Source organism: Ornithodoros turicata, chromosome 1 (genome assembly GCF_037126465.1).
Source record: "Ornithodoros turicata isolate Travis chromosome 1, ASM3712646v1, whole genome shotgun sequence".
Taxonomy (NCBI): domain Eukaryota; kingdom Metazoa; phylum Arthropoda; class Arachnida; order Ixodida; family Argasidae; genus Ornithodoros; species Ornithodoros turicata.
The window spans coordinates 96,856,691-96,880,470 of NC_088201.1; the positions used below are offsets into that span (position 1 = coordinate 96,856,691).

Sequence of the window (23,780 nt, forward strand, 5' to 3'; positions counted from 1 at the left end):
CGAAATTGCGCCATTTTCCGAATCTTGCTACATGCTGCTACAAGTAGCCGGTTTTTCGAAGAATTGCACCAACGCTGCTCCAAAAACGAACTCTGGACATAGAAACCGAAACTGAAAATTGTAGTAATGTTACTTTTATCGTGGCAACGCTCCGGCGTCTCACGTGTAGCCGCAGCGTGCTGCTCACGTCAAACGTGAGTTCAATGTCATCGTTAAATCGCAACTGACCGTGATGTCTCTATCAAATCTCAGAGGTAAGAGCACTGGTGTCTTACAGCTGGAGATCGCCATAGGGGCTTGAGTTGCGTGAGAGCTTAATGAAGCAGCTCGTGCCTTGTTCTAAGGATTCGAATTCGCAATCGCACTCGGGTAGTTTCATTTTAAATCGAACAACGTGTGAAAGTCGTATTTTTTAATTCGCCCAGAAAAAATATATGTTAGAGGACACCTCAAACGATGCAAATCGCGCCACATGCGACGCTCGTGCGTGTAGTAGTTTCCGTGTAGGAGAGGAGGAAAGTCTGAGGCTGCTTGGGCACGCTTTCTTCTGGACCGACTTTGACGGGATCTAGCACCGCTAATTTTATGTCTAAGAACTGGAAGTTTTTTGTGATTATACGCTGCACCATAGACACTGTCAAGAGCCACCCACAGAACTCTGAAAGTCACAGATTTTCTGTTAAAAAATGCCAAACTTGGCGTAAACGTTCAAAAAGGGCAAACTTTGTTACCAATTTGCTTCATGACGGAACCTCTGAGAACATTGAGCTCAGTGCCATTCGATAGGACATTGAAAGAGCTTTCGTGCTGTATAGAGTTAATTTTTCTCAGTCCAGTGGTTTCTGTGTTATTAGCTTGAGAATCACACATGGTATGCGAAAATTGCCAATGTTGCATCTCAATTTTCTCAAAAATGCCATCTTCGATTTCCTTGATTATTTTTGAATAGGTGGCGTCATGTCTCTACTTTAGACGCCAAGTGAGATAATCTTTTATTTTTGCCTGAGAGACGCGCAGCGATTTTTTTTTGTCAGGCAGTGTGCACGAGGCTCCGGTCTTGCGCGCCCCACCCACGAGCACAAGACCTTCAACCTCCTCTTTGCTACAGGTGTCCCGCTGACGCAGAAATCAATGACCACACTGCGTGAGCTTGTTGTACTGTTCCCAGAGCGTCACTTTACGTTTATCCAATGGTCTCCCAGTTCCGTCAGGCTCATTCAAACTGTGGGAGAGTACATGAGTTGCCTGTGCGCCCTTGACGAGAAGCCCCAGTTCGACGAACATACCGACAAAGCAGTGAGAAGAAACGAAGCGCTTCGTAAAGATCTTTATCCACTGGTAACATCGTAGCTTTTGCTTCAGGTTGTCTCCAGTCCCTCAGGCAGTGATGAAAGGCACATCCTTTTCATTGGTAAAAGAACGAAAACTGAAAGTTTCGAAAAACGTAAAATGTGCCCATCGCGAGACCCCTGAAGGTGATGGCTGCCACCATTGGATTAGCATCATCCGATAGCATATGCTTGTAGAGATGGTAGTCCAGGTCCTGTCAGGACGTCTATATACCGCTCCGGGATGGCGCCAGTAGAACCACCAATGTTCTTCTCTTTGAAACAGAATTAGAGCTCTGTGTGCTCTGCTCCAAAAGCAGCAAAACCTGCTACAAAACTACATTTTTCCTGCTACAAGAGCTGCTACAAACAGCAATTTGTCAGTTCCACCACTGCAAGTGTCATATGGACATTCCATCGATATCCAAACTTTGATGTTTGAGAATGTAATTTTCTTGATGTTATATGGATGTCCCATTAATATTTGCTATGTGAGATTGAATTTGTATTGTCTATGCCAGAGCTGTGGTGCCACGGGAGGAGCAGTGTGGGGGCTAGGACTGCTCCCGGAATAATACATTTGCTAGTGTTGCAGAAGGGGAAAAGCGTGGAATCCTCCTCCTTATACAAAGATCCCTGAACTCCACATAAAAAACTGTTTGCCTACTACACTACTGTGCCGATAGACATGCCATACATACATCACAAGCCTTCACTCTGCAATGTGCTTAATACACGGGTCTTGTAGCTGCATGGCAATACAGACTTCAGCCACATTTTATCTAGGCAATTAGGAATGCGATATGCTTTTGTGCAATGAGCAATAAATTCCACATTTCCTGCTCATGCTGCATATTGCAGCACGTAAACCGGTCCTGGAAACAAGTAGGGTTATGCTTGCACGCCACTGCCATTTCGAAACAATTGAAACAAGATTGCTTATTTTTGATCCAACAGTGTTTTTGCGTGGAATAAGTAACACTTTGAAGCATATCGAAATTAATGTGAGATATGGTAGACCCATCATGGGAAGCTCAGCCTGAATCGTATTGGATAGAATGAAATTCAGACAGTTAGGGGCATCTAGTTTAAATTACAAGCTTTCATGCAGAAGCTTGCACTTGATTAGGTGAAAAAGAAAATGAGCCTGAGCCTGATCCGACAGTTCGTCGCATTGGCACACATGCATGTCGCGTTTAGTACCCTCCTGTAGTGGGCCAATAAATTGCAATATGGTCCTATATTTTATTTGGCCATTACACACTGGTATTTAGATGTCATTGCAGTGAAGATACTAAAAAGGGGATAAGACAACTTAATCCACTTATCGCATACAAATTGCTGCACAAGTTATTCAGCAATAGTTCTAATATACTATGTACTGTTCATTGTGGTTTCTGCAGTGGATTCTGGATGGAGAAAGCATCACCACGAAGTTCAGTGATCCCAAAATGACCTGCCTTCCCTTCCTGGCAATGTCAGCTGGTTCTCCATAAAAGGATGTCTCGAACAAACCAAGAAGCTGGGGTTTTCTTACAAAGACTGTCGAAGTGACTATGCCCATGTATCATCTTAATGAAAAGGCAAGTGTGCAACATACCTGATAGCTAGGTTTTTCTAATGTGACAAATCCCGAATTCTACGTCAGGAAATCAGAAATTATGCAGTTTTTGGCTGCAAGTGCTTGCACATCTAAGCTGATGGAGATACACGACAACATATCTTTATTAAATTCAAAATGCAGTTGTAGCTAAGCATCACATTGTATTTTGTGGTGTTTTAACAGTATGTAACGGGTAAATTTTGGATGGGGCTTCCAGGGACGACACTCTATGTGCGGATGACGGCTCAAACAAACCGACAGAGCCCGTTGAGCTGCAGGAGGCGACTACGGGGAAAACAGGGCGGCGAACAGTCCGCGGTCGGCTATGCGAGTCAGTGTCCGGTTTTGCCTTCTGGTTATCTGCAACTGCCGTCCCTATCAGGGAGAGTTGTTTTTATTCCCTTGTGGCCGAGCCCAAAGCGGGCCCACGGGACCCACCATAAGCTCAGACCGCCTCCTGTAGCGTCCTCCGGTGGCCTGGTCTGCCCCGCCATATTTTTATTTTCGGTTTCGTCTTCCGTTACATCCCTTCCTTGCTCAAACAGACATGAATGTCCCACTCACAGTCAGTTTAATACAGTCTACTTCCGTTAATTCGATCCTGACGGGAACGCGAAATTTGTTCGAATTATCCGAAGATCGAATTAAAGAAGAGGCAGGAAGAAAAGGAACAAGTTCAATGCTACTTTATTTGCAAAAGTAAACGGTGAGCGTTTGCTGCCGCCTGCGCTTGAAGCGCGCGTTGCAGACCATACTACAGTCAAACCCCCGCATAATGATAATCTCTATAACGATATATCCTGCACAATGATGGTTTTCATTTTTACCGTCAAAGTTTGCATTACTTCTATGGAATTAGGGCCGGCGCATAACGATGAAATCTTCCACGCCCAGTACATTTTTCAGCGATGCCAGCCGCGCTGCCGCACGTGCGCCTCATCGTCATTTTTCGTCGTGCTACACACCTCCGTGAGCGCGCCGAAGATAGCACATTGTGGGGAGGAGAACTCCACGTGCCTTTCCGTGACTGACAAGGCTGTTGATCCTTATGACTCACAAGTCAAGGTCGCTCCCAGTTGCGACCAATCGCGCCTTTGCCCTAATTCCCGTTTTGCATTTCTCCTGCTTGCATTCTTGGGCCAGTTTCTTTTGTGGGAATCTCTTCATGCTTGACAGTCATCCACTTTGGCAGCCTGTGAGCATCAACATTCCCTACAGACTGTCATGGCGTCTGTGCCGAGGAAGCGCAAGGCAGTATCTTTGGAAGCGAAACTCGCCATCATGGACAAGGAACGAAGGTGACGTTCCTGGTGCAGAAGCACGGGCTTTTGCAGTCAACAATATCAACAATCCTGAAGAATGAAGAGAAATTGCGGAAAGAAGCAGCAGGCAGCGGAGCGAGTGCGAAGCGAAAAAGGATTCGGGATCGCGCGTACGATGAGATCAAGGAAGCAGTCTACAAATGGTTTCTCGACGCCCGGAGTCGGAAAATACCCATGAGTAGGCCGGTCCTGGCCGCAAAAGCAAAACGCTTCGCTTACCTCCTCGATGAAGATTTCAAGCCCTGCGGAGGATGGCTGCAACGATTCAAGGACCGCTATGGCATCACGTATCGACGGATTGTCGGCGAAAGTGCGTCAATGGACCGTGCAGGCAGGGAGGCATGGCTGGATGAGCATCTTGAAGACATCTTTCAAAGGTACACCGAATGCAACATTTATAACGGTGACGAGATGGGGTTGTTTTATCAACTGCTTCCTTCAGCAACGCACGCTCTCAAGGGAGAAAACTGCGCGGGGGGAAAACATAGCAAGGTGCGCCTTACTGTCTTCCTGTGTTCGAATATGGACGGTAGCGATCTGAGGAAACCCTTTGTGATAGGGAAATCGAAAAAGCCATGCGGTTTTTCCAACCCCGCATCTGTTCTGGTCCGCTACAGTCACAATCAAAAGGCCTGGATGACTCGTGCATTGTTTCAAGAGTGACTTGAAGAATTCGACAGGGACATGTCAAAGGAACAAAGGAAGGTTTTATTGTTGCTAGACAATTGCACCGCACATCAAGTTAATGTGACCTTATCGTCAGTGGAAATACTTTCTTCCGCCGAACACGACTTCATTTCAATTTAAAATTTTTTTTCAAAAAATTTTTTTTCTTCATTTCAATTTCAAAAGAAAAAAAAAGAGAAGAAAGCAGCCACATGGTAGATAGGCATATCGTAGAGTCCCATGCGCAGGCTGACACGTTCCTCCCCGTTGAAAAGAGGGTGCCGCTCCTATGTTTTCTTCCTCCATGCTCTGGGTCTGGATCACACGCCAACCTCTTTCCCATAGTCACTAGAGGTCTGCATTGCTTGCGCATGTTACTCTATGAACTATTAAGACTTACATCGCCTTCACACTGCGGCGCTGAATGAACGGAAGTAGCCAAGGCAACAATGCAAAGTCTAGCTGTCGTGTAGCTCATGTTTCTTTGTTGTTTTTTTTTACACCTCGAGTCACAAAATTGTACAGGGATGTTGTGAACCTTTCGGAGGGGAGGCTGTAGGAGGTGCATGGACTCACCGCTTGGTTTATCAATTTGTCCGCTCTGTGGATTCGCAAGATTTTGAGCGATGTATGGTGCTGGTGCGCGGCAGTAGTGTGGGAAGGTATAGGCGTTTTCACTGTCTGGCGAACCGGTCACTGCCCATATTTTTTCGGTTCAGTTCCAGCTCGTTCAAGGGGAGAGAGGAAAACGTTTGCAGTTCGGTCCGGCAAAAATAGCGTTTTTTTTTTTTTTTTCATTTCCAGTTCACCTCTGGTTTCGACCCCTGCAGAGTAGTGGGAAAGGGCCATGGTAAGGATGTCGGAACTTAGTTGTCCTGTCACGTTCGTAGAGCAGCATTCGGACATACACCAGATCTCCCATGGTGAAATTGCTGTGTTCGTCGGCCTGGGTCGTACCTTTACTTGTTCTTCTTGCTCCTCTCCTTGTGCTCAAGGACCAGCTCTCTTGCCCTCTCCCACCTTCGGAGTATGTGTGGACGACGTTGTTAGGTCCCCCAGCTGTAGGTGAAGCATAGCGTCGATAGGCAATGTCTCTTCGCGGCCGTACAGGAGAAAGAAGGGGAATACCCTGTGGTCTTGTGCACTGAGCTGCTGTATGCAAACAGGACGTAGGGTAGAACTAGTCCCTATCCATATGGTAGGAGGACATGTACTGGCTGAGCATGTCGGCCAATGTTCTGTTAAAATGCTTGCACTGGCCGTTGGTCTGCGGGTGGTAAGCCACAGTATGCGCATGATTCGTGTTCCTTAGGTGGAGCAGTTTTTCCATCACGTCCCCCACAACTTGCCTGCTATTGTTGATGATGATCCTCGCTGGGGCTCTATGCCACAGGACAATGCTTTCCATGAATGCTGTTGCTGCACTGCAGTGTTGCGACGGCCTTGACCGGCTTTCAATGGTAATCAACCATCACAACAGTGTAGCTGTTGCCATCCTCTGTTCTTGTCAGGGGTCCCACGAAGTTCATGCCGATCTGTTGGAAGGGGTTCCTGGTGGGTTGAAGAGAGAGCAGTGTTCCTGCGGGCTTCAGTTGCGGTGCCTTCCTAGACTGACAGTCCATGCATGACAGCACATGGCATCTTTTAATTTCTGTCACCATCCTGGGCCAGAAGTAACGCTGTTGAGTTTTCTCAAATGTCTGTGGCATGCTGAGATGCCCCGTGTGGCAGGAGGCCAGGATCTCCCGTCGTAGGTCCTTCAGTATAGCCATGGCTAGCCTCTCCTCCTGGAACCCTTTCACCCGTTGATACAACACCACTCCTATGGGGGTAAAGGCCCGCGTGGTGCGTTTCAATGACCTCACAACGGGCGTATCCGGATCCTGTAGGGTCGATCTGCTCCCTCAGTCGCATTGGCCACCAACAGTGGTATCTCCTCTTCGTTGGGTGGAACTGGCTCGTGCAGGAGGCGGGATGAGCAGTCGGCGTTTGCCTTCCTTCGTCCCGGACGATGTTTGAGGGTTATATCGAACTGTTGGATTAGAAGGCTCCATCGGATGGGGTGGCCATTGAGATTCCTTATGGTCATAAGCCATGTTAAACTTGCTTGGTCAGTGATGATTGTTACCGGCATTCCAAAGATGGAAGGTCGGAACTGCTTCATGGTGAACACCACGGCGAGACACTACTGTTCTGTGGTGCCGTATTTCTTTTTCGCTCTGTTGAGGTGACTACTTGCGTAACTCACCACGTACCCCCCGTCACTCTGGGCCAGGACTGTGCTGATGCCGTATCTGCAAGTGCCCATGTGGATTTTGACGGGCAGCTCCGGATTGAACAAACATAGCACTGGATTGCTTGAAAGCCTCTCCTTGAGTGTCTTGAATGCTTGTTGGCACTTGTCGTCCCGGAGGAACGCGACGTCCATTTTCGTAAGTTCTGTCAGTGGACGTGTAATCCGTGCAAAGTCCTTGATGTAGCGTTGGTAGTAATTATATAGACCCAAGGAACTGCGCACTTCTTTCGGGTTTTGGGGAGCCCTAGCCTCTATAGCTGCGTACACATTCTGTGGGTCTGGACAGATGTTTTGTCCGTAGACTATGTCGCCCAAGTACCGGATGTTGCTGGTGGCGATATGACAATTCTTTGCTTGGAGTCGGAGTCCTGTGCTGCCTTAGGCATTGAAAATCTCCCTCAAGTGCTTTAGGTGGTCCAATTATGTGCTAGAAAATACAGTGAACTCCCTTTAAGACGAACATGAGGGGGCGACAAAAATTTGTTCGTCTTATCAGAAGTTCGTCTTAACAGAAGTACCCAAATTGTCATCGGCAATGAAACTAGATCATTCATATCTGGTACACGGGATAAAACTGGCATGAACACAACATTTATTATGCTTATGGGTTTGCACTTGAGGGGCAGCTGAACCATTCTGTCACCTTCGACTGACGCTGCTGGGACAAGCGTTGCTTCGCCACAAATGAACTCATCTGTCCAATGTTTGCGAGAAATTGTTCAGTGTCATTGTGTTGCTGGAAGTATTGCACCAATATGCTCAAAGCATCATCTTCAGTATTAGAGGTGACTGGTGGAACTTCGTCGTCTTCACACCCATTTTCCACTTCGTCATCACACGTCTGTGCTTCAGTACAGAGCACCTCTCCAATCAGCGCATCCATGGTGTCCTCCCTACATGTGGCGACATCATCATCAACACTGGAGTATACAGCAATGTCCACCGGCACACCAATACTGCTCAGTGTAGACATCAAGTCTGTGTCCTCCTGCAACTCTTCACTGCCTTCCTCTGCAGCTGAGCAGCAGTCCTGGATGAATCCTGCATGCCGGAACGAGTTGGCTATGGTTTCTTTACTAACTTGTTCCCAGGCATTGGACAGAAGGTGGATTGCACTTAAGAGGGTCACTTGGTAATCTTTACCATTCTCCATGCACAGAAGCATTCTTTGGAGAAGGGACCGCCTGTAATGCCTTTTGAGACTGCTGATCACTCCCTGATCCATTGGCTGCAGCTTGGCCGTGGTGTTTGGCGGGAGAAACTCCACCCGAATGGCCGTAAGTCCACTAACGATGCCATGTCCCGGGCAGTTGTCGACCAAAAACAGAACTTTTCGACCCTCTCTAACGAAACGACGGTCCATTCCGCGCAGCCATTTCTCAAATAGCACCTGCGTCATCCAAGACTTCGAGTTCGCTTCGTAGTCAACAGGCAATGTCCTCACACCTTTGAAGCACCTTGGTGACTTGGCCTTGCCAATGACGAGAAGTTTGAGTTTGTGCGTCCCAGTCATGTTCGCGCCGACTAGCACAGTAACCCTGAGTTTGCTGTGCTTCCCGCCAGTGCACGGGTCTCCCGCAAACGCGAGCGTCCGATTTGGAAGAAGTTGGTAATACAGGGCAGTCTCGTCAACGTTATAGACGTCCTCCGGGTTGTACTCTTGTAATAAGCATCTCATTTTTGTCAAGCGCCAGTCATCACATACGGCTTCGTCGACAGCTGCAGCTTCCCCGACAAACGACCGAAACACCAGGCCATGCCGTTTCTGGAAACGGTCTAACCAGCCATCACTGCACGTGAACTGGACATTGAGGCGTAAGGCTATCTCCTGGGCTTTCGCACGAAGCACAACACCATTCACAGGAAGACCAGCACCGCGTGCTTGATGCACCCAAGCGACGAGAACGTCTTCCAAGTCCTTGTGTGCGGCCGTCCTCATCTTCTTTCGTTTCGGCCCAAATTCGCCGCTGTTGTAAGATTCGAGAATCCGTGCGCTGTTCTTGACGATACCGGTGATGGTGCTCTTCGCAATGCCGTACTTCTTGGCGATTTCAGTCTTCGAAAACTTGCCACTCTCCACGTCAGTCAGTATCTTCACCTTTGTTTCAAGGTGAAGGGATTGGCAGGGCTGCTTCGACATCGCGCTGTAGCGTGTTGAGACTGGCGACAGCTGATATCTGATTAATGGCCTCACACATGGATGTGGAAACAGTTCCGGATGCTGAGCGGTGATTGGTTCACGTGCCCGGATGTAAAAGAGATGATTGGAGAGCCCGCGAACAGGAGGCGCTACACGTCAATGGCAGCTCTGATTGCACTACGGGAGAGTTCACGATAACCGAAGTTGCCGGCCGCGGTAGTTCATGTTAACCGGATTTTTTTTGCATTAGGTCTATGGGAAACCAACCTAAGGCTTGGAATTTGTTCAGCTCATCCGAAAATTCAGCTTATCCGAGTTCACCTTAAGGGGAGTTCACTGTACAATAATATTGTCTAGATGTGCAAGGCATACCTTCAATAGCTGGCTTGCCAGAACTTTGTCCATCATACGCTGGAATGTGGCTGGGACATTGCAAAGCCCATGCAAGGCAGTACGTTAAATTCGTAGAGTCCAGCCCATTGTGAACACCGTTTCTACTTTGTCCTCGTCACTGATGGGCACCTGCCAGTAACCTGATGCCAAGTCCAGTGTTGTAAAATAACGGGATCTCTGCAGTTTGTCGATTCTGTCATCTATTCTGGGTACGGGGTGGACATCCTTTCTGGTGATCGCGTTGATCTTCCGAAAATTACGCAAAATCTCCACATTTCATCCTTCTTGCGTACCTAGACGACAGGTAAAGAACATGGACTTGATGTCTCCCTGATAATCCCTCTCTGCAGCATCTCATGTACTTGATCTTGAATGGCCTGTTGTTCGAAGCTGGATGTCCTATATGGGCGCGCCCGGACGGGCACAGCGGTCATTTTGATAAAGACAACATGCATTATTCGAAAAAGTATAGAATCTATTCGAATATCGCTATTCGATTTCGAATCGAATATACAGTTATTAGATTCAATATTCGAAAATTTCGAATATTCGCACAGGCCTACTCTTGGACTTCCACAAGCTTCTTTTTCGTCCAGCACGAATGCACAGATTTCCTTGCACGTTGCATTTTCATTGTGACATGTTTCTTTCGCTGCTGGTATATGCGGTTTAGAATGAGTTTCTTCGTATACAGTTAAACCTCGATATAACGAAGAAGCATACGCGCACAATTTACTTCGTTATTTCAAAAAATTTGTTAAATCGAGTATACCAGAAAGTAGAGCTAATGAAATTATCACGCTGACGATATAATTAAAATGCGAACTGCTCTGCACCGTCAACCCTACATTGTCGAAAAATACACGTGACATGATCGATTTACTTCACTTTGAAAATTTTATTTCGTAAAATAATCTGTCATCTTCGTCTGGTACTGCTGTTGCATAGCTGGTATCACTACCCGCTCATAAGACCAAATGGCCTCCACAGCCCGCTCCATATTCTGCTGCGCCAGTGCGTAGCGCCGCAAAACATCAATGGCGTCTAACACTTGTGTGCCCGATGGAACATCGCACGTTTCATCTTGTTGCGCTTCGTCACCGTCCTCCGTGTCACTGCCGCCTCCATCTCTAACAGAACGCACGATTTCTGCGTCGTCCAGCTCTTCCGTGGCTACGACACTGGCATCACTGTTCACGTAGTCATCCAGCGTCGTCCCGTCCGGGACAACGTCGGAAAATTCACTTAGGGACTGCCACGTTGCAACAAGTTCCGGTGAAATGTTTTCAGTGTTCTGGCTGTCGTCAAGCGATGCCAATGCATGGTCGAGAACGAAGACTGCTTTTCGAAAGCAGTTTCTGATTATGCTGGCGCTTGTAGCTACCCACGAGGCAGCTAGCATTTCAACAGCTTGGTACACGTCCACTTTCGTATTACTGTTCAACCTGATGTCCAACAGCATTCTGGACAACACGCGATTGCGGTACGCACACTTTACGCTGTTGATTACGCCTTGGTCAAGCGGCTGGATGACCGAGGTGCAGTTTGCCGGAAAGTACTGCAGTTCTGTGTTACTCAGAACAAGGTCTTCAACGGGATGAGCCGTGCAGTTGTCCAAGCACAGGCAAATTTTCCTCTGCCTGCGCCGCATGTCCTCGTCGAAGTCCCGTAGCCACAGCGCGAAGATGTCTCGTGTCATCCATGCTTTCTTATTGGAGACATACTCAACTGGGAGACGTTTAGCGTTGCTAAAGCTGCGAGGCTTCTTGCTGTAGCCTATCACAAGTGGCGCACGCTTGTCACTTCCATCCATATTTGTGCACAAGAGAACAGTAATTCTTAGTTTGCTCTGCTTCCCTCCATGACAAGTTTCACCCTTCAGAGCAAGCGTCCTCTTCGGTAACATTTGGAAAAAGAGTCCACTCTCATCGGCGTTATAAATGTCGGCAGGATCAAAACTGCTTAGCACGTGGGGAAGGCGCTCCTCTTTCCAAGACGCAGACTCTCCGCTGATGACTTTGCCAACGATTTGGTGTCTGGCCTTGAAGTTCTGGAGCCATCCGTTACTGGCCTTGAAATCGTCGCACCCTAACATGCACCCAAAATCTTTGGCTTTCTGGATTAGCATGGCGCCGCTCACTGGGACGTTCCTAGCCCTTACGTCCATGAACCAGGCGAAGAGGGCCTTCTCTATTTCTTCGTAGGACGGTCTCTTCACTTTCTTCCGTTGCGAGCTCGAACCACGCTCCACACTTGACATGATCTTCTCCTTTTCTTTCAAAATCGTGGACAGTGAACTCTGCGCGATCCCGAAACCCAAAGCAACGTCCTTCTTTTTCTCACCTCTAGAAACCGCAGCGATGATAGCGGCCTTGTCTTCCAAACACAGCACCTTCCGCTTCCTCGGATTCTGGCTTTCGTTCATCCTCAGTCTCTGCTGTACGTACAAGACACGTGGTCGAGTGGGAAGCGAAGAGTCTCAGAGCAGTCCCGTCGAAGTACGATGAGAGAATGATGGAGCTGAGGAAGGAGGAAGGCACAGGAAAGGAAGAGAGAGAGGGAGGGGGGTGAGAGAGAGATTCTGAGAGAGGGTCGAGGGAGCGCGTTTCCTCTCGTAGCGTGGAATTTTCCGCATTTTCCGTGCTTTCGGCGTCGGTCGCTGAAAGAACTTCTCGCCAAAGCTGGCGTTCACGGACGCGCGGGCTTCGCTATGTCGAGGTCTCATATCTAGTTGGAATTCGCTATACTGAGGTAAAAAATACATGGTTTTCAATGGAGAAGAAGAAAGGGACAGGAAAAAACTTCGTTATGTCGAGGAATTCGCTAAATCGAGGTTCGTTATATCGAGGTTTAACTGTATTTACATTTTAAGCAAGCCTTCCCATCGACTGATGTCAGATGGCAGCTCTTGGCAAATTGGACAGTGTTCTGAGGGCAGTCACCAACTTGGCTTGGTATAGCATATCCAGGACACAGGCATGGTTCATCAGTGTTTTGCAATACAGCTGTGGCTTTGTCACGTGTTGCTACAACAGATTCTCCTATTTTTGTACCGCGGCAGTACAAAGGTACGCACATGTCGATGTCACTTGCTATGCTGGTGTGCCATGTGAATCGCAATGTATCTGGTTCTTTCGAAAGAACGATTTTCGTGCACAGGGCCGAAGGTGGTAGGACACCACTGAACAGTTGTGCTGGTGTCTCCGGCAATGATTTTCCGCCGTTGTCAGAAAGACCATCCTGATCACTGTAATCCGTTGATCTGCTTACATTCCTGCATTTCCGTAGTGGTAGACCTTCTGAAACCCCAAGGTTTATTTCTAGGGCTGTGCGAGTATCAAAATTTGGATTGCGAATAACTTCAGAATAGTTGAAATCTAGTGCGAATCGAATACGAGTAGTGAGATTCGGAATTCGAATATTTTCGAATAAATTCCGAATACTTTCGAATAGGAATGTACAGAAGTGATTTACATGCACCTATTGTTTATTTAACATTTAATGTTCATAATTAGCAAATATCAGCACATAGTTCACAAAACAGGCTGGAATTCTGCCCAGCTCGCAGCAGGTTGCAATAGAGACTGTTCACAATCGCAAGTTATCGTGAAGGAATGTGAGCTGTTGAACGTGACTAGGGAGCAAAGATGCTCGTCGTGGCGTTGCAACATTTCCTGCCACAGAGAATGCTCTCTCACTTGAGGCCGAGGTGGCAGGTATACCAAGGTACTTGCGTGCTAGTTTCCCTAGAATGGGAAATTTGTGTTGGCATACCTCATTCCACCACTTGCATGGGTCGCTGCCTCTAGTTACCGCACTTTCTGTACTGTATAAATGAAATTCGCTGGATGGATCAAACTTCTTGTGTTGTGTTTCAACCACCCTGTCGAAGGCTGACCACAAAGAGCATGCTACTGCAGTTTCCGTGCGCTCGACCTCAAATTCCATGTTTGTGGCAACATGTTGGCCCATTTCCTTCAAGACAACTGACTTGAGCCACTCCTCTCGAGCAGAGTCCTCATGGAACACCACCAATTTATATCTTGGGTCGCAAAACATGGCCACACACGCATCCTTGTCCATGTCGTAGTCTGGAAAGCGAGTTCTTAGGCTCTTCTCAACATTGGCAGCAAAAGCGCAGCCGTCGGCAGTCATTTTAGTTCTACAGGTTGTTCTCAGAGATTGTATGATGCAGTATAGGGTAGGGACCTGACAAGACAATGTTGGGTACTTCTCACCTTCTGCCTCAGTTGTGGCCTGAGCAAGAGGTTTTAGAACCTGGACGTAGTCCGCAGCTAGTCGCCACTCAGCTCCAGTAAAGCAGTCCACTATGCACTCACTGTTAGCCATATCCACAGTCACAGGCCCCCTGAGTTCCAAAAGCGTACTCAGCATGTTGTATTCGCTGTTCCATCTGGTTTCAACGTCTTGGATTAGATGCAGTGGCGTGTTCCAAGTTTTCTTCTGGTAGTTATCCAGGCGCTCTTGAGCCTGCGGGCTATGTTTATAATGGCCCACGATGGCTCGCGCTTTGCGGAGGAGGGTTCCAAGCACCGGAGTTTGCTCTTTCACTGTCTGAATAGCCAGTTGCAGCGAGTGAGCGAAGCATGGTCTCTCAATCCACGGTAGCTCCCGTGCGGCCGCCCTGAAGTTTCGAGCGTTATCTGTCACGATGTACACGGGGAATTCATCGTCTGGTATATTCCAGCTCTGCACCAAGTTGTCGAGGACTTCTGCTATTTGCGCGGCGGTATGGCGTCCCGAGAACAGCGATGTGTCGAGGCTGTACCTCTTGACAGTGAAGTTCGCGTCAGTGAAATGACATGTGAGGCTTATATAACTATCGTTGGCCTGCGACGTCCACATGTCGGACGTAAACGACATCGATTCAACTCCATCTCCAAGAGCAGCATCCAGTTCTGCTTGAACCTTACTCCTTGTCTCATGGTACAGTCTTGGAATCAGTGTCCACGAAAGCGTTGTTCGCGAAGGAGGCTCATAATGAGGCACTGCCTCAGCTAACAACTCTTGGAACCCGCGATCTTGGACGATGCTGTATGGCTGCAAGTCCAAGGCGATCATGCGTGTGATTTTCACGTCCAGTGCGTCTTTCCTACACCGTGGTACCTGTTCCTTTCTCAGAAAAGAGTCAACTCTTCACTGTTCAGTTTTCTTGGCTTCAGTCCGCTTCTGGAACTCTTTGTATAGCAACACGTGCCGCTTGAGATGGTTAACAAGACTGCTCGTAGTCCCCGTGGGTGTTTGGACGGGTGCAGAACATCTTTTACATGTAGCGGAAACGGCCGAACTTCGTTGAAAGTATTCCCACACGGCGCTTCGGTTTGCTCTCTTGCGAGCTCCTTCGTCTCCATCTGCGTCCTCACTTGGGTTCTGCATGCTTGCGTCCATTGTCTTGCTATGATCGAATCGCCAAGCGCACTTTCGATCTTGTCACCGCATCGCATCACATGCGTCACATGCTTTCAACTTCTCTTGAGGAGAAGGAAAGTTGCAGGGAAAGGGGCGCGCGCACGTAGAGCACGTGGTTGCGGGTTGTGTTCCTTGCTTGTGTCTCCCGAAACAAGCAAAGCCAGGCCAAACGCAAGTGTGCTGCGCACAAAGTGGACTCTTTCAAATCGTCGTCCGTTTGTCAGCGGTCAGCGTTTTTATGCGTCTGTGTTGCGCGTGTGCTGTGCTCTGTCGTGTTTTGTTTCTGGCTATGGCAGGCGTGTAGTGCCCGCCCCGATAATGAAGGGTGTTAGCGTCCCTAAAAGTAAGCCTTCACTGCGTTCACTCTGTACTCAACGCCATAAAATACTCGATAATTATTCGAAAATTATTTGAAAACTATTCGCAAATTATTCGAAAGTTTCGAGTAGTAAATTTCGGATGCGAATAGCAACCGAATTGCGCGAGCTATTCGATTCGTATTCGAAAATCGGAGTATTCGCACAGCCCTATTTATTTCTTTCCTCTTCTTTGGGAGGGGCCTCGTCATGTATAAAGGTGTGTCAGGAAATATTGCTGGGACCGCATCTTTGGTGAGAACGGGCTGTTCATATTCCAGTTCGACAACCCCGTCACTAATCAAGTGCTTGAAAGTTCTCTGGATGAAGCGTTTGTCGAAATGACGAGAACACGCAATGCACGTATCGTCCAGCACTTTGTCGTCTGATGTTTCTGGACCATTATTGCAAGCGAAGATGGTCGGTCGGAGCCCGAAACAATGACACTTTCTCCTCGCACGACCTGTAGCCACCTTTCCATAATAGCACAAAACAAGTCCTACCTTTCTTTGCCGGCATCGTAGGGTATGCCAATGCTACTGCAAAACGTACACCATAAATGAAGCCCCACCGTGTATGCACTGGAGAAACAACCAACAAGCAGACCCGTAAACTGCTGTATGCTGCCAGTACTGCCGGGACGCACGCTTAATGGTCGAAGCGCCACCTGCGCTGTCATTCAAACCGGTTTCTCCGCCTCTGGTTGCCCGGGTGCTCGCTGCTGACACTAGGAAAACCTTCTAGCCTCTGGAACGTTGTTCAGCATATCTCTGCCCAGGCACATTTGAAGCGTCAACAGGAAGAAAGTACGTGAAAGATTGCTAGGAAGAGACGCTCACCAGAATCAAGACGGAAATGGTGACAACTACGTGTGGGTGTCAATCGAGGAAACAACTGACACCAGTGGATACAACATGGCAAATTTCATCGTTGGCAGCTTGAAGCCTGAAGAAGCCGAACATCCAATCTTAAAAAAGGGTTAAAAATTGGGCTGTTCGGTTTTCTGGAATCATGATTAAAAGCACTAAAACCCCAGTGCCTGGGAGCTAAAAAGACAGACACAGACGCAAGCAGTTTATCACAAGTGTCTCTGTCTGTCCTTGTAGCTCCCCGGCACTGGGGTTTTAACGCTTTTAATCATGATCCAATCTTGCTTAACACAGAGGCCCTGGACAAGGTGAGCCATTCTATCATAGCTCATTTCTTCACTGCATCTCTAGAGCTTCTATGGCCAGGAAGCATTCACTACGACAAGGTTCTCTTGTTAGTGACGAAGGAGCTTCTTACATGTGCAAAGCTGGGAATGGACTTAATCTTGTCCTTTAAAATCGTTCACGTGACACGTGTTGTTTATGCCATGCATCATGTTGCTGAAGAAATTCGTGGTTGTTTCCCCGAAGTAGACACGTTGGTGTCTAGCATGAAAAGCATTTACTTGAAGGCTCCATCCAGGGTTTTGGCATTCCGAGAGTGTGCACCCGACGTTCCATTGCCACCACAACTGGTTGTGATGCAGTGAGGAACGTCGCTAAGTGCAGCAGTGTACTATTCTGAGCACTTTAATGTAATGAGAACAGTTCTAGAGCAGCTCCCTGATGATGCTGTGTCTGTCAGTGCAGCGAGAGAAATGTTCATGAAGGCACAAGTTGAAAGGGACTTGACATACATTAATGCCAACTTCAGTGTACTTACAGGAGGTATGACGAAGTTAGAAACAATCGGACTTTCCCTCAACGAAACACTAAAGACCCTCAAACATGTGTGTACAGCACTCTGGGCCTTGGAAATGAAAGGTTCTGCAGCAAACGTACAGATGGAGTTCCTGATTTAAAAAAATTAAGGACTTTGTACTCAGTTCGAGATTGAAAAACTCTTGAGAGGGGAAAGTGCAGTTATTCTGGATGAAGAGCTCAGCCCACGCGAGCTTTCTTGCTTCAAGTTCGCGCCTCTGATGTCGTGTGATGTGGAGAGAAGCTTCTCTAGATACAAGGCTCCCTGCGGGACAATAGGAGAAGCTCAATGTTGGTACCGTGAGGCTTCTCAACACAATGGAGTACATACGCAGTTACTTCCTCACCTGCCTAATTCCTTCGCACAGCACGAAAATATCGGCAAATCTCTCGTGAATGTTTGGTGCCTTGCTTTCGCTTTCGAATTTGACGCTGCTGCTCAGGAAGTTGGTTTCAAGCTTCTGCGGACGTTGCCGGTGCATGTTTGAGCGTGACTTCTTCCTCTCGTCTTCCATAGGGCGTAGCTATACCCATGTATACCTTGCATTTCCACCAAAATATGTAACGGGTAAATTTCGAATGAGGCTTCCAGGAAAGACTCTTTACGTGGGCTGAATCTGTACTCCTTAGTCAAGATTCGTAGTTCTGGGAAATTCCATATAAATGAGCTTGGAGTTTTTGGGAAATATCTTTTCTAAATTTGGGGGTAAAAAGTTGGTTAAATAACCATGTGCTCTAAATTCATGCAGGCTCGAGTGAAAAAACTTCCTGTATTCTAAATTTGGGGAGAAATTGGGCACAGTTAGTCAGCTAACTGTACTGGTTTGGTACAAACGATGATGTAACTTCATATGCTGTCAAACAAGTCCTGCAGACTTCTCAGTGAGGGCAATTTGCTGGGTAAAAATCTGGTGTCACACTAATAATTCAACCTCAAATTCAGGAATGAATTGTGTTAAACCCTAAAAATTCAGCCCCTACATATAAAACCCCAGATTCTATGGCACGTCCTAAATTCGGTGCATTTTCACTGAAAAGTCAGGACCTTAAACCATGCATTTCCTGGCTTGCCAGGTTTCCTGTCCCGACATGCCGGATTAAGCGACGTCACTGACATTCTGAGCACCAAACATTTATTATCGGCCACTGGGCTATAAGTGTTTCCGTACACTACTCTTTTGCATCTGATTGTCAGAAGAATCACAGGTGCCCTTGCCTGTAGAGCCAGTTGGGTCTTTGTCATCTACAAGCACTGCCAGAGACTGATGTCAAAGTGTAGCGCAGGTGCCTTTTTACAGCATACCAGTTTCCACACAATCAATACGTCCACATAACGAACGACTGTCTGATCAAGTCTCCAGAAATCCAGCTTAATGATTCCTTCACCGAAACTGCAACCGTAAGAATAAAGCGGAACAGTGTTTTCCGGGCCTTGTGTACTTTACCTCGCTGTCTCACAGCCGGAGTGGCTGTGAGACAGCGAGGCAAAGTACAGAGTTATTTCATTGCTGTCTTAAATACTCCGTTCCACATAACATCAGTGGGCTGCAGCAGAGGAGTCGGTCTTCCAGGAATAATGGACAAGGAAGTATTGTAGTGTTGCTTGCTGCTCAGCCATTGTACGTGTATAAGCCGCACTGCAGATAAGCTACAGGACCTGTTTTTAGGAACGTTCTGAAAATGTTCGGGCAGATAAGCCACGGGCAATATGACGCGACTGATTTGTGTGACAAAGGGGACCATAGAGAAGACCATAAGCCCTGTGGTCCATACTCCGAGGTCAGCATGGTGTACTGTTGAGGACACGGTTGTCTAAAATCACCAGCCCGTGGCCGAGCGGTCCCCTATCGGCGTCGTTGCGCACAAAGGCGTGAAGGCGGAGGCAGCTACGCTGCGCACGATTTAGAAAGTAGCTAGTTCAATGGCTCCTTTCTGGGGGGGAGGATGTTACAAAAAGTGAACGAGTCAAAAAGGAAACGACGACGATGTGGACAGTAGCTGCTTTCTCTATTTAATTTTTTTTTATCATTACAGTCTCCGAGATAAGGCCATGCAGCACCACCTGTTGGGAGAGGGCACAATTGCGTTCTCAGCGTCGTTCGGAGAGCAGTTCAGCGACCTCCCCTCGGGGAGGGCATTGGTATAGTTCCTTCGTGCGCGACATCGCCGATCGGGGATCGCTCCGCCACAGGTTGGAGATTTAGATAGCTGTGTTTCCAACAGCACAACAAAGGAGGTCAGTTCTAGTGTTGTACCGAGATCAGATTGTGCCCTTATGCGTTTTTCATGGATCATTGGGTCAGTGGCCTTCCAGAAGACATGAATCACTGTCACCACTTTCGTTAAAGCCGCTTGCGGAAAGGTACCAGGAAGGTCTGTCTACTTGAATGTGGACGCGCCCCTGTTACGCATTGTTTGTGCATTGGCAGGTCGGTGCTGTTTCAGCCGGCGTATGGGGAAAATGCCAGAGAAAATAGTAATCAGATAAGCTGCAGAGCACCCGTGAAAAAAAAAAAAAAGAAACGTGCATAAGCTGCGGCTAATACACGTGAAATTACGGTGCTCCCTTTCACTGCCACAGAAAGATCTTTGACATGAAACTACAACAGCTCCGAAGTATGCAGTCTAAGTATATGCTTGGATCATTTGTGTCAGAACTTCCTAGGAACTCCTTTGTAAGGGAACTTCATTTGCACAGCTTTATCAGTACCTCATGCACGTGCATCGGTTCTAACCTTGTTTTCTTCCTGCTTGTAAGAAATACAGTGACAGAGCTGTGGCTAAGCAGGGTGTCTACCAACCTGGAAAACCAGAAATTGTCAGGGAATTATCCAAAAAGCAGCTGAAGTCAGGGGAAATTGCAGACAAGTCCTGTGACAATGTGCAGCAAATTGCAAATTCTGATCAGTGGCTGAGCGGCCACACTGTAGCAATCGAACCCGTATATATCGAACTCGAAGGGGGATGGCAAAATAGTTTGATATCCATAATTCGATAACTTACTTCAACTGCCATATTTCAGCTGTTCATGTCCTTGTCCCTTTGTATATTCCAGCCTCAGAACAATTACTTTCCCTCATTTGTTATTAGTTTTGCTGCAGAAAATTTATCTACTGATGAAATCTCACTTCCAGTGATGCCTTCCATCTCTGTTTCTTAGTTACGAAACTGTTGAAAATTGGCTACATTGTGTAACAATTCCAGATTTGCATAGCAGTGTTTCTGAAACCATTTCATAGCTGTCCAGCTTTAGCACCTCTTAAAGGAGCTCTGAAAGCCATCTAAAAAATTTTCCGTTCCGAACGCGTTGTGGAAGCAGGTAACTTAACTTGATGATAAACACGAAAAGTTTCTCTGTACGCGATGTTTTTCGTAGAAAAAAAGACACTTGAACATCGCCGCGCGCGTTCCCACTCGACTCGCTCCTCCGGGTCAAACGAGGAGGAGAATGAAAAAAACGTCATTCGTGACGTAATAAAAGTTGAAAGCGGCGACCGCGCTTCTCACCGGGTCAGTGCTGACTGGTTTTCTTTTCTTTCTTTCCGTTTTCTTTCCCCCTGCTTTCTCCCCGTCAAGGGATGAATAAGGGAGAACCTCGATATTCCTGGTCGTGAAACCCCCGTTCTCGAAATTCATGTTCTGGAAACAAGGAAAAGGGGAAATGCTGCTTCGTAAGATGATATGCCGCAATTAAGAACATAACATCCCTATTTAACAACTCAAATTCAGGGGTTTTCTATATGTGCCCAAGTCGTCTTAGCGAACGAAAGACACATTTAGCAGCCATTTGGCTTAGCAGGGCGGCATGTTGGATGGTTAGTTGTGTGCTTGCAATATTATGGCTGGGTTAGTCACAGTTTGCCGTTGGCAGGTTTCTGCGCGCAACATGTGCATTTTATAGTCAGCTAAAATTTACGCCAGTCACGTGTTGTTTCAGTGCACGCTGATATGTCGTCGGGCGCAAACTTAACCGGCGTTGTCGGTCACTATATGCTGGATAAAACTGATGCACTATATGGTGACAAAACAAATGGCGCCGAGCACGGATGAACTCAAACTTGCGTATCTGCGTCGTCCACATTTGTAGTCTGCATCGGCCAATTCTCGTTTAGCTCGATGATTTTTAAGTTGACCATAAATTGTGGTGGTCTTATGACACTGCTTGGCTATGTTGGTGTGTAACTCAGGCAATGAATGTTCAACTCCTGATGCCACGATGTGCCGGCGACGGCATATTGCGATAGATTTCACTGGATTGTATCTGACAACGTATGGGCAAGAACACTCCTCCAGCTGAATAAGGAATTAACTGAATGGCTAACCAAGTTGCTAGTCGAAGTGACGAGCACTAGTGATGATAGCGAATTAGTGATATAGCGTATATTGATATAATGACATAGCGGACGGAATTCGTGGTCATAGCCATGCAGCGATCATTTTGAGGCGTGAAATGAAGCAGCGTTTAGTGCTGCACTGTGTTTATACGTATTGCCACCAACAACACAACAAGAAACAGTCACCACGATAGCGAACAGCATACAAAACACAGACACGGACAGAACAGCGTTCAACTGGCACCTGAAGTTTATTTTCATAATCCACCTACTCCGGAAGGTCGCTTTAGGGAAAGCAAGGTCAAGCGGGGAGAGGTTGACCGATTTTTGGTTGACTTCGCTCGGGGAGTTCAATGAGGATGGCCTCTACAATCTCACGGCCTAACCTTGAACAATGTCTGTAGACCAATCTTCGTTTACTGTATATGATAAACCAAAGAAAAAGCAAAAGAATCCTCTTCCACCGCTGCAGCGGGGTTCCGAGTGAAAAATAGCAGACGACGTTCTTCGAAACCAATCAGCGGCTCCACTTTTCTGACGTCAAAATGACGCAAGCGGCTCGACGGCTCGTTCCGGGTATTGCCACCGTTGCGCACGGTCGCGATTTTCAAAATCGAATTCTGCGATATTTATGCACCTGTTGATAGTATTATTTCGCATGGCGCATGTTAATAAGCTTACTAACTGCTTGGTTAAAAAAAATGGTAGTGATTAAAGTGCTTTCCTAGCTCCTTTAAATTGAAAAAGGTGTGTAATGTGATAGGCCAAAAATGAATCATGATTTGAAACAATTTGATTTACTCAGAGAAACCTAAATCTGGACTTTATTTGGATTTGATTTAGTGTCCTCCTAAAAGTGAGGATTTGATTCAAATCTGACTTGTTTGGTGAAATCGAGAACACTGCTACATAATAGCATACTCCCCTTCCATTTTATAGACTACCCTGTTTAGAAACGTGACGTCACGAGAAGACCGGTTCGAGGATATATTTTGCAGTGGTGGGCAAGAAGCGGGAAAAACACGTTGGCTGATGCATGCTTTGTGCGGCGGCATTACGTAATGAATGACGTAGGAGTGCGGGTCATCTATAGAGTAGCTACTGCCTCATTACAGTGTCAACTGCATTCCGACAAATCCTGCAGGCCAAAAATCACTGCTCCAGTGGCATATGGAAGAAATTGCTATAGGTTGGTTTCTGATTCTATTGCTAATCTGAAGATGCATACTTGAAATCATTGTAAAAGTGCACTGACCTGCAAGCACGTGTTTGATCCTGGATATGGTTTGGTATTGGTGGTGGACATGGGGTTAATGAAGGTATATGTAGGTGTAGGTTTCACGCGTTATTGCATACATTGTATAATTTAATTAGGTTTATTCTTATCTGTTAGGTATTTGCAACGGGTATTAATTATAAAATAGTCTGTGTCTTTTCATAATGCAGTGCAGTCCCGTTAACTCGAACTGAAGATTTGTCCGAATAAAGTGGAGTTCAAACTAAAGATGGGAGCAGCAGTTTTTACAGGAATGCACATGCATAACCCACTGTTTCTTTGTTTAGATTTTTGCATACCTGTCATCCGGTGGCTTTGTCCCATCAGAATTCATCATCGTTTACTTATGAGCACAGATTGTGGATTCTGTAATTGACGACACCCATCTGTCTTCAAGCCTTTCACCCTATCAGCGTGTGTTTGGGACTGGTAGCTCTCTTGGTGGTAGCACTGGCACGTCTTTGTATGCAACGTCATCAACACGTCAGACGAGGAATCTTATAAGACCTCGGGTCATTCGCAGCTACTTCACTGGCGAGCACGGCAGCTTGTCAGCAATGCGCATGCATAACCCACTGTTTCTTTGTTCAGGTGAAACCCAAATGCCCTTTATCTTCACTTAGGAGTGATAACTCTTGTATTGTTGTCATGTTGTTCCGTGCCCATACCGCCTATACGTGTTGTGCTGTGGTAGCATAAAGATGTTGCTGGAGATGCTGAACGAACTCCTGGACCCAAAAGTCAACGCAATATTGAAACAAGTATTTGATTACCAAAACAGTGAAGCCAAGGCGATTATAGGGATCAGAATAGACCAGCAAAAATTTTAATGAAGCTCTTGAAAACCTTAAAGGGGCACTAAAATGCAAAAACAACTTGTTCTCAAATGAAAGTTCATGTTTGGGA

The 23,780-nt window shown here is 47.0% G+C and overlaps 5 protein-coding genes across 5 annotated transcripts; 1 reads left to right on the forward strand and 4 right to left on the reverse strand.

Annotated features, from left to right (window-relative positions):
* The first annotated feature begins 3,168 nt into the window (after nt 1-3,168).
* Nucleotides 3,169-4,916, forward strand: LOC135379364 (tigger transposable element-derived protein 4-like). The gene is made up of 2 exons (XM_064612461.1): nt 3,169-3,262; nt 4,150-4,916. The coding sequence occupies exons 1-2, from the start codon at nt 3,169-3,171 to the stop codon at nt 4,914-4,916; spliced, it is 861 nt and encodes a 286-aa protein (XP_064468531.1).
* A 1,864-nt stretch (nt 4,917-6,780) lies between these two features.
* LOC135379380 (uncharacterized) lies at nt 6,781-7,347 on the reverse strand. Its single transcript, XM_064612462.1, has 2 exons — nt 7,168-7,347; nt 6,781-7,074 (listed from the first exon to the last, which is right to left on the reverse strand). The coding sequence occupies exons 1-2, from the start codon at nt 7,345-7,347 to the stop codon at nt 6,781-6,783; spliced, it is 474 nt and encodes a 157-aa protein (XP_064468532.1).
* A 469-nt stretch (nt 7,348-7,816) lies between these two features.
* LOC135379396 (tigger transposable element-derived protein 4-like) lies at nt 7,817-9,355 on the reverse strand. The gene has a single exon (XM_064612463.1). It carries the CDS (start codon nt 9,353-9,355, stop codon nt 7,817-7,819), a length of 1,539 nt encoding a protein of 512 aa, XP_064468533.1.
* A 1,291-nt stretch (nt 9,356-10,646) lies between these two features.
* LOC135379412 (tigger transposable element-derived protein 6-like) lies at nt 10,647-12,173 on the reverse strand. The gene has a single exon (XM_064612464.1). It carries the CDS (start codon nt 12,171-12,173, stop codon nt 10,647-10,649), a length of 1,527 nt encoding a protein of 508 aa, XP_064468534.1.
* Nucleotides 12,174-13,336: 1,163 nt separating this feature from the next.
* LOC135379428 (E3 SUMO-protein ligase ZBED1-like) lies at nt 13,337-14,830 on the reverse strand. The gene has a single exon (XM_064612465.1). The coding sequence runs from the start codon at nt 14,828-14,830 to the stop codon at nt 13,337-13,339; it is 1,494 nt and encodes a 497-aa protein (XP_064468535.1).
* Nucleotides 14,831-23,780: the final 8,950 nt, after the last annotated feature.

What these genes read in the sequence shown, in the direction of transcription:
- LOC135379364 (XM_064612461.1), top strand. Translation starts at nt 3,169, where the DNA reads ATGACGGCTCAAACAAACCGACAGAGCCCGTTGAGCTGCAGGAGGCGA. An exon ending in GTCCGCGGTCGGCTATGCGA is followed by an intron (nt 3,263 to 4,149) that starts GTCAGTGTCCGG and finishes CATTCCCTACAG; the next exon opens with ACTGTCATGGCGTCTGTGCC.
- LOC135379380 (XM_064612462.1), bottom strand. Translation starts at nt 7,347, where the DNA reads ATGGACGTCGCGTTCCTCCGGGACGACAAGTGCCAACAAGCATTCAAG. An exon ending in AGAGTGACGGGGGGTACGTG is followed by an intron (nt 7,075 to 7,167) that starts GTGAGTTACGCA and finishes ACCATGAAGCAG; the next exon opens with TTCCGACCTTCCATCTTTGG.
- LOC135379396 (XM_064612463.1), bottom strand. Translation starts at nt 9,355, where the DNA reads ATGTCGAAGCAGCCCTGCCAATCCCTTCACCTTGAAACAAAGGTGAAG.
- LOC135379412 (XM_064612464.1), bottom strand. Translation starts at nt 12,173, where the DNA reads ATGAACGAAAGCCAGAATCCGAGGAAGCGGAAGGTGCTGTGTTTGGAA.
- LOC135379428 (XM_064612465.1), bottom strand. Translation starts at nt 14,830, where the DNA reads ATGATCGCCTTGGACTTGCAGCCATACAGCATCGTCCAAGATCGCGGG.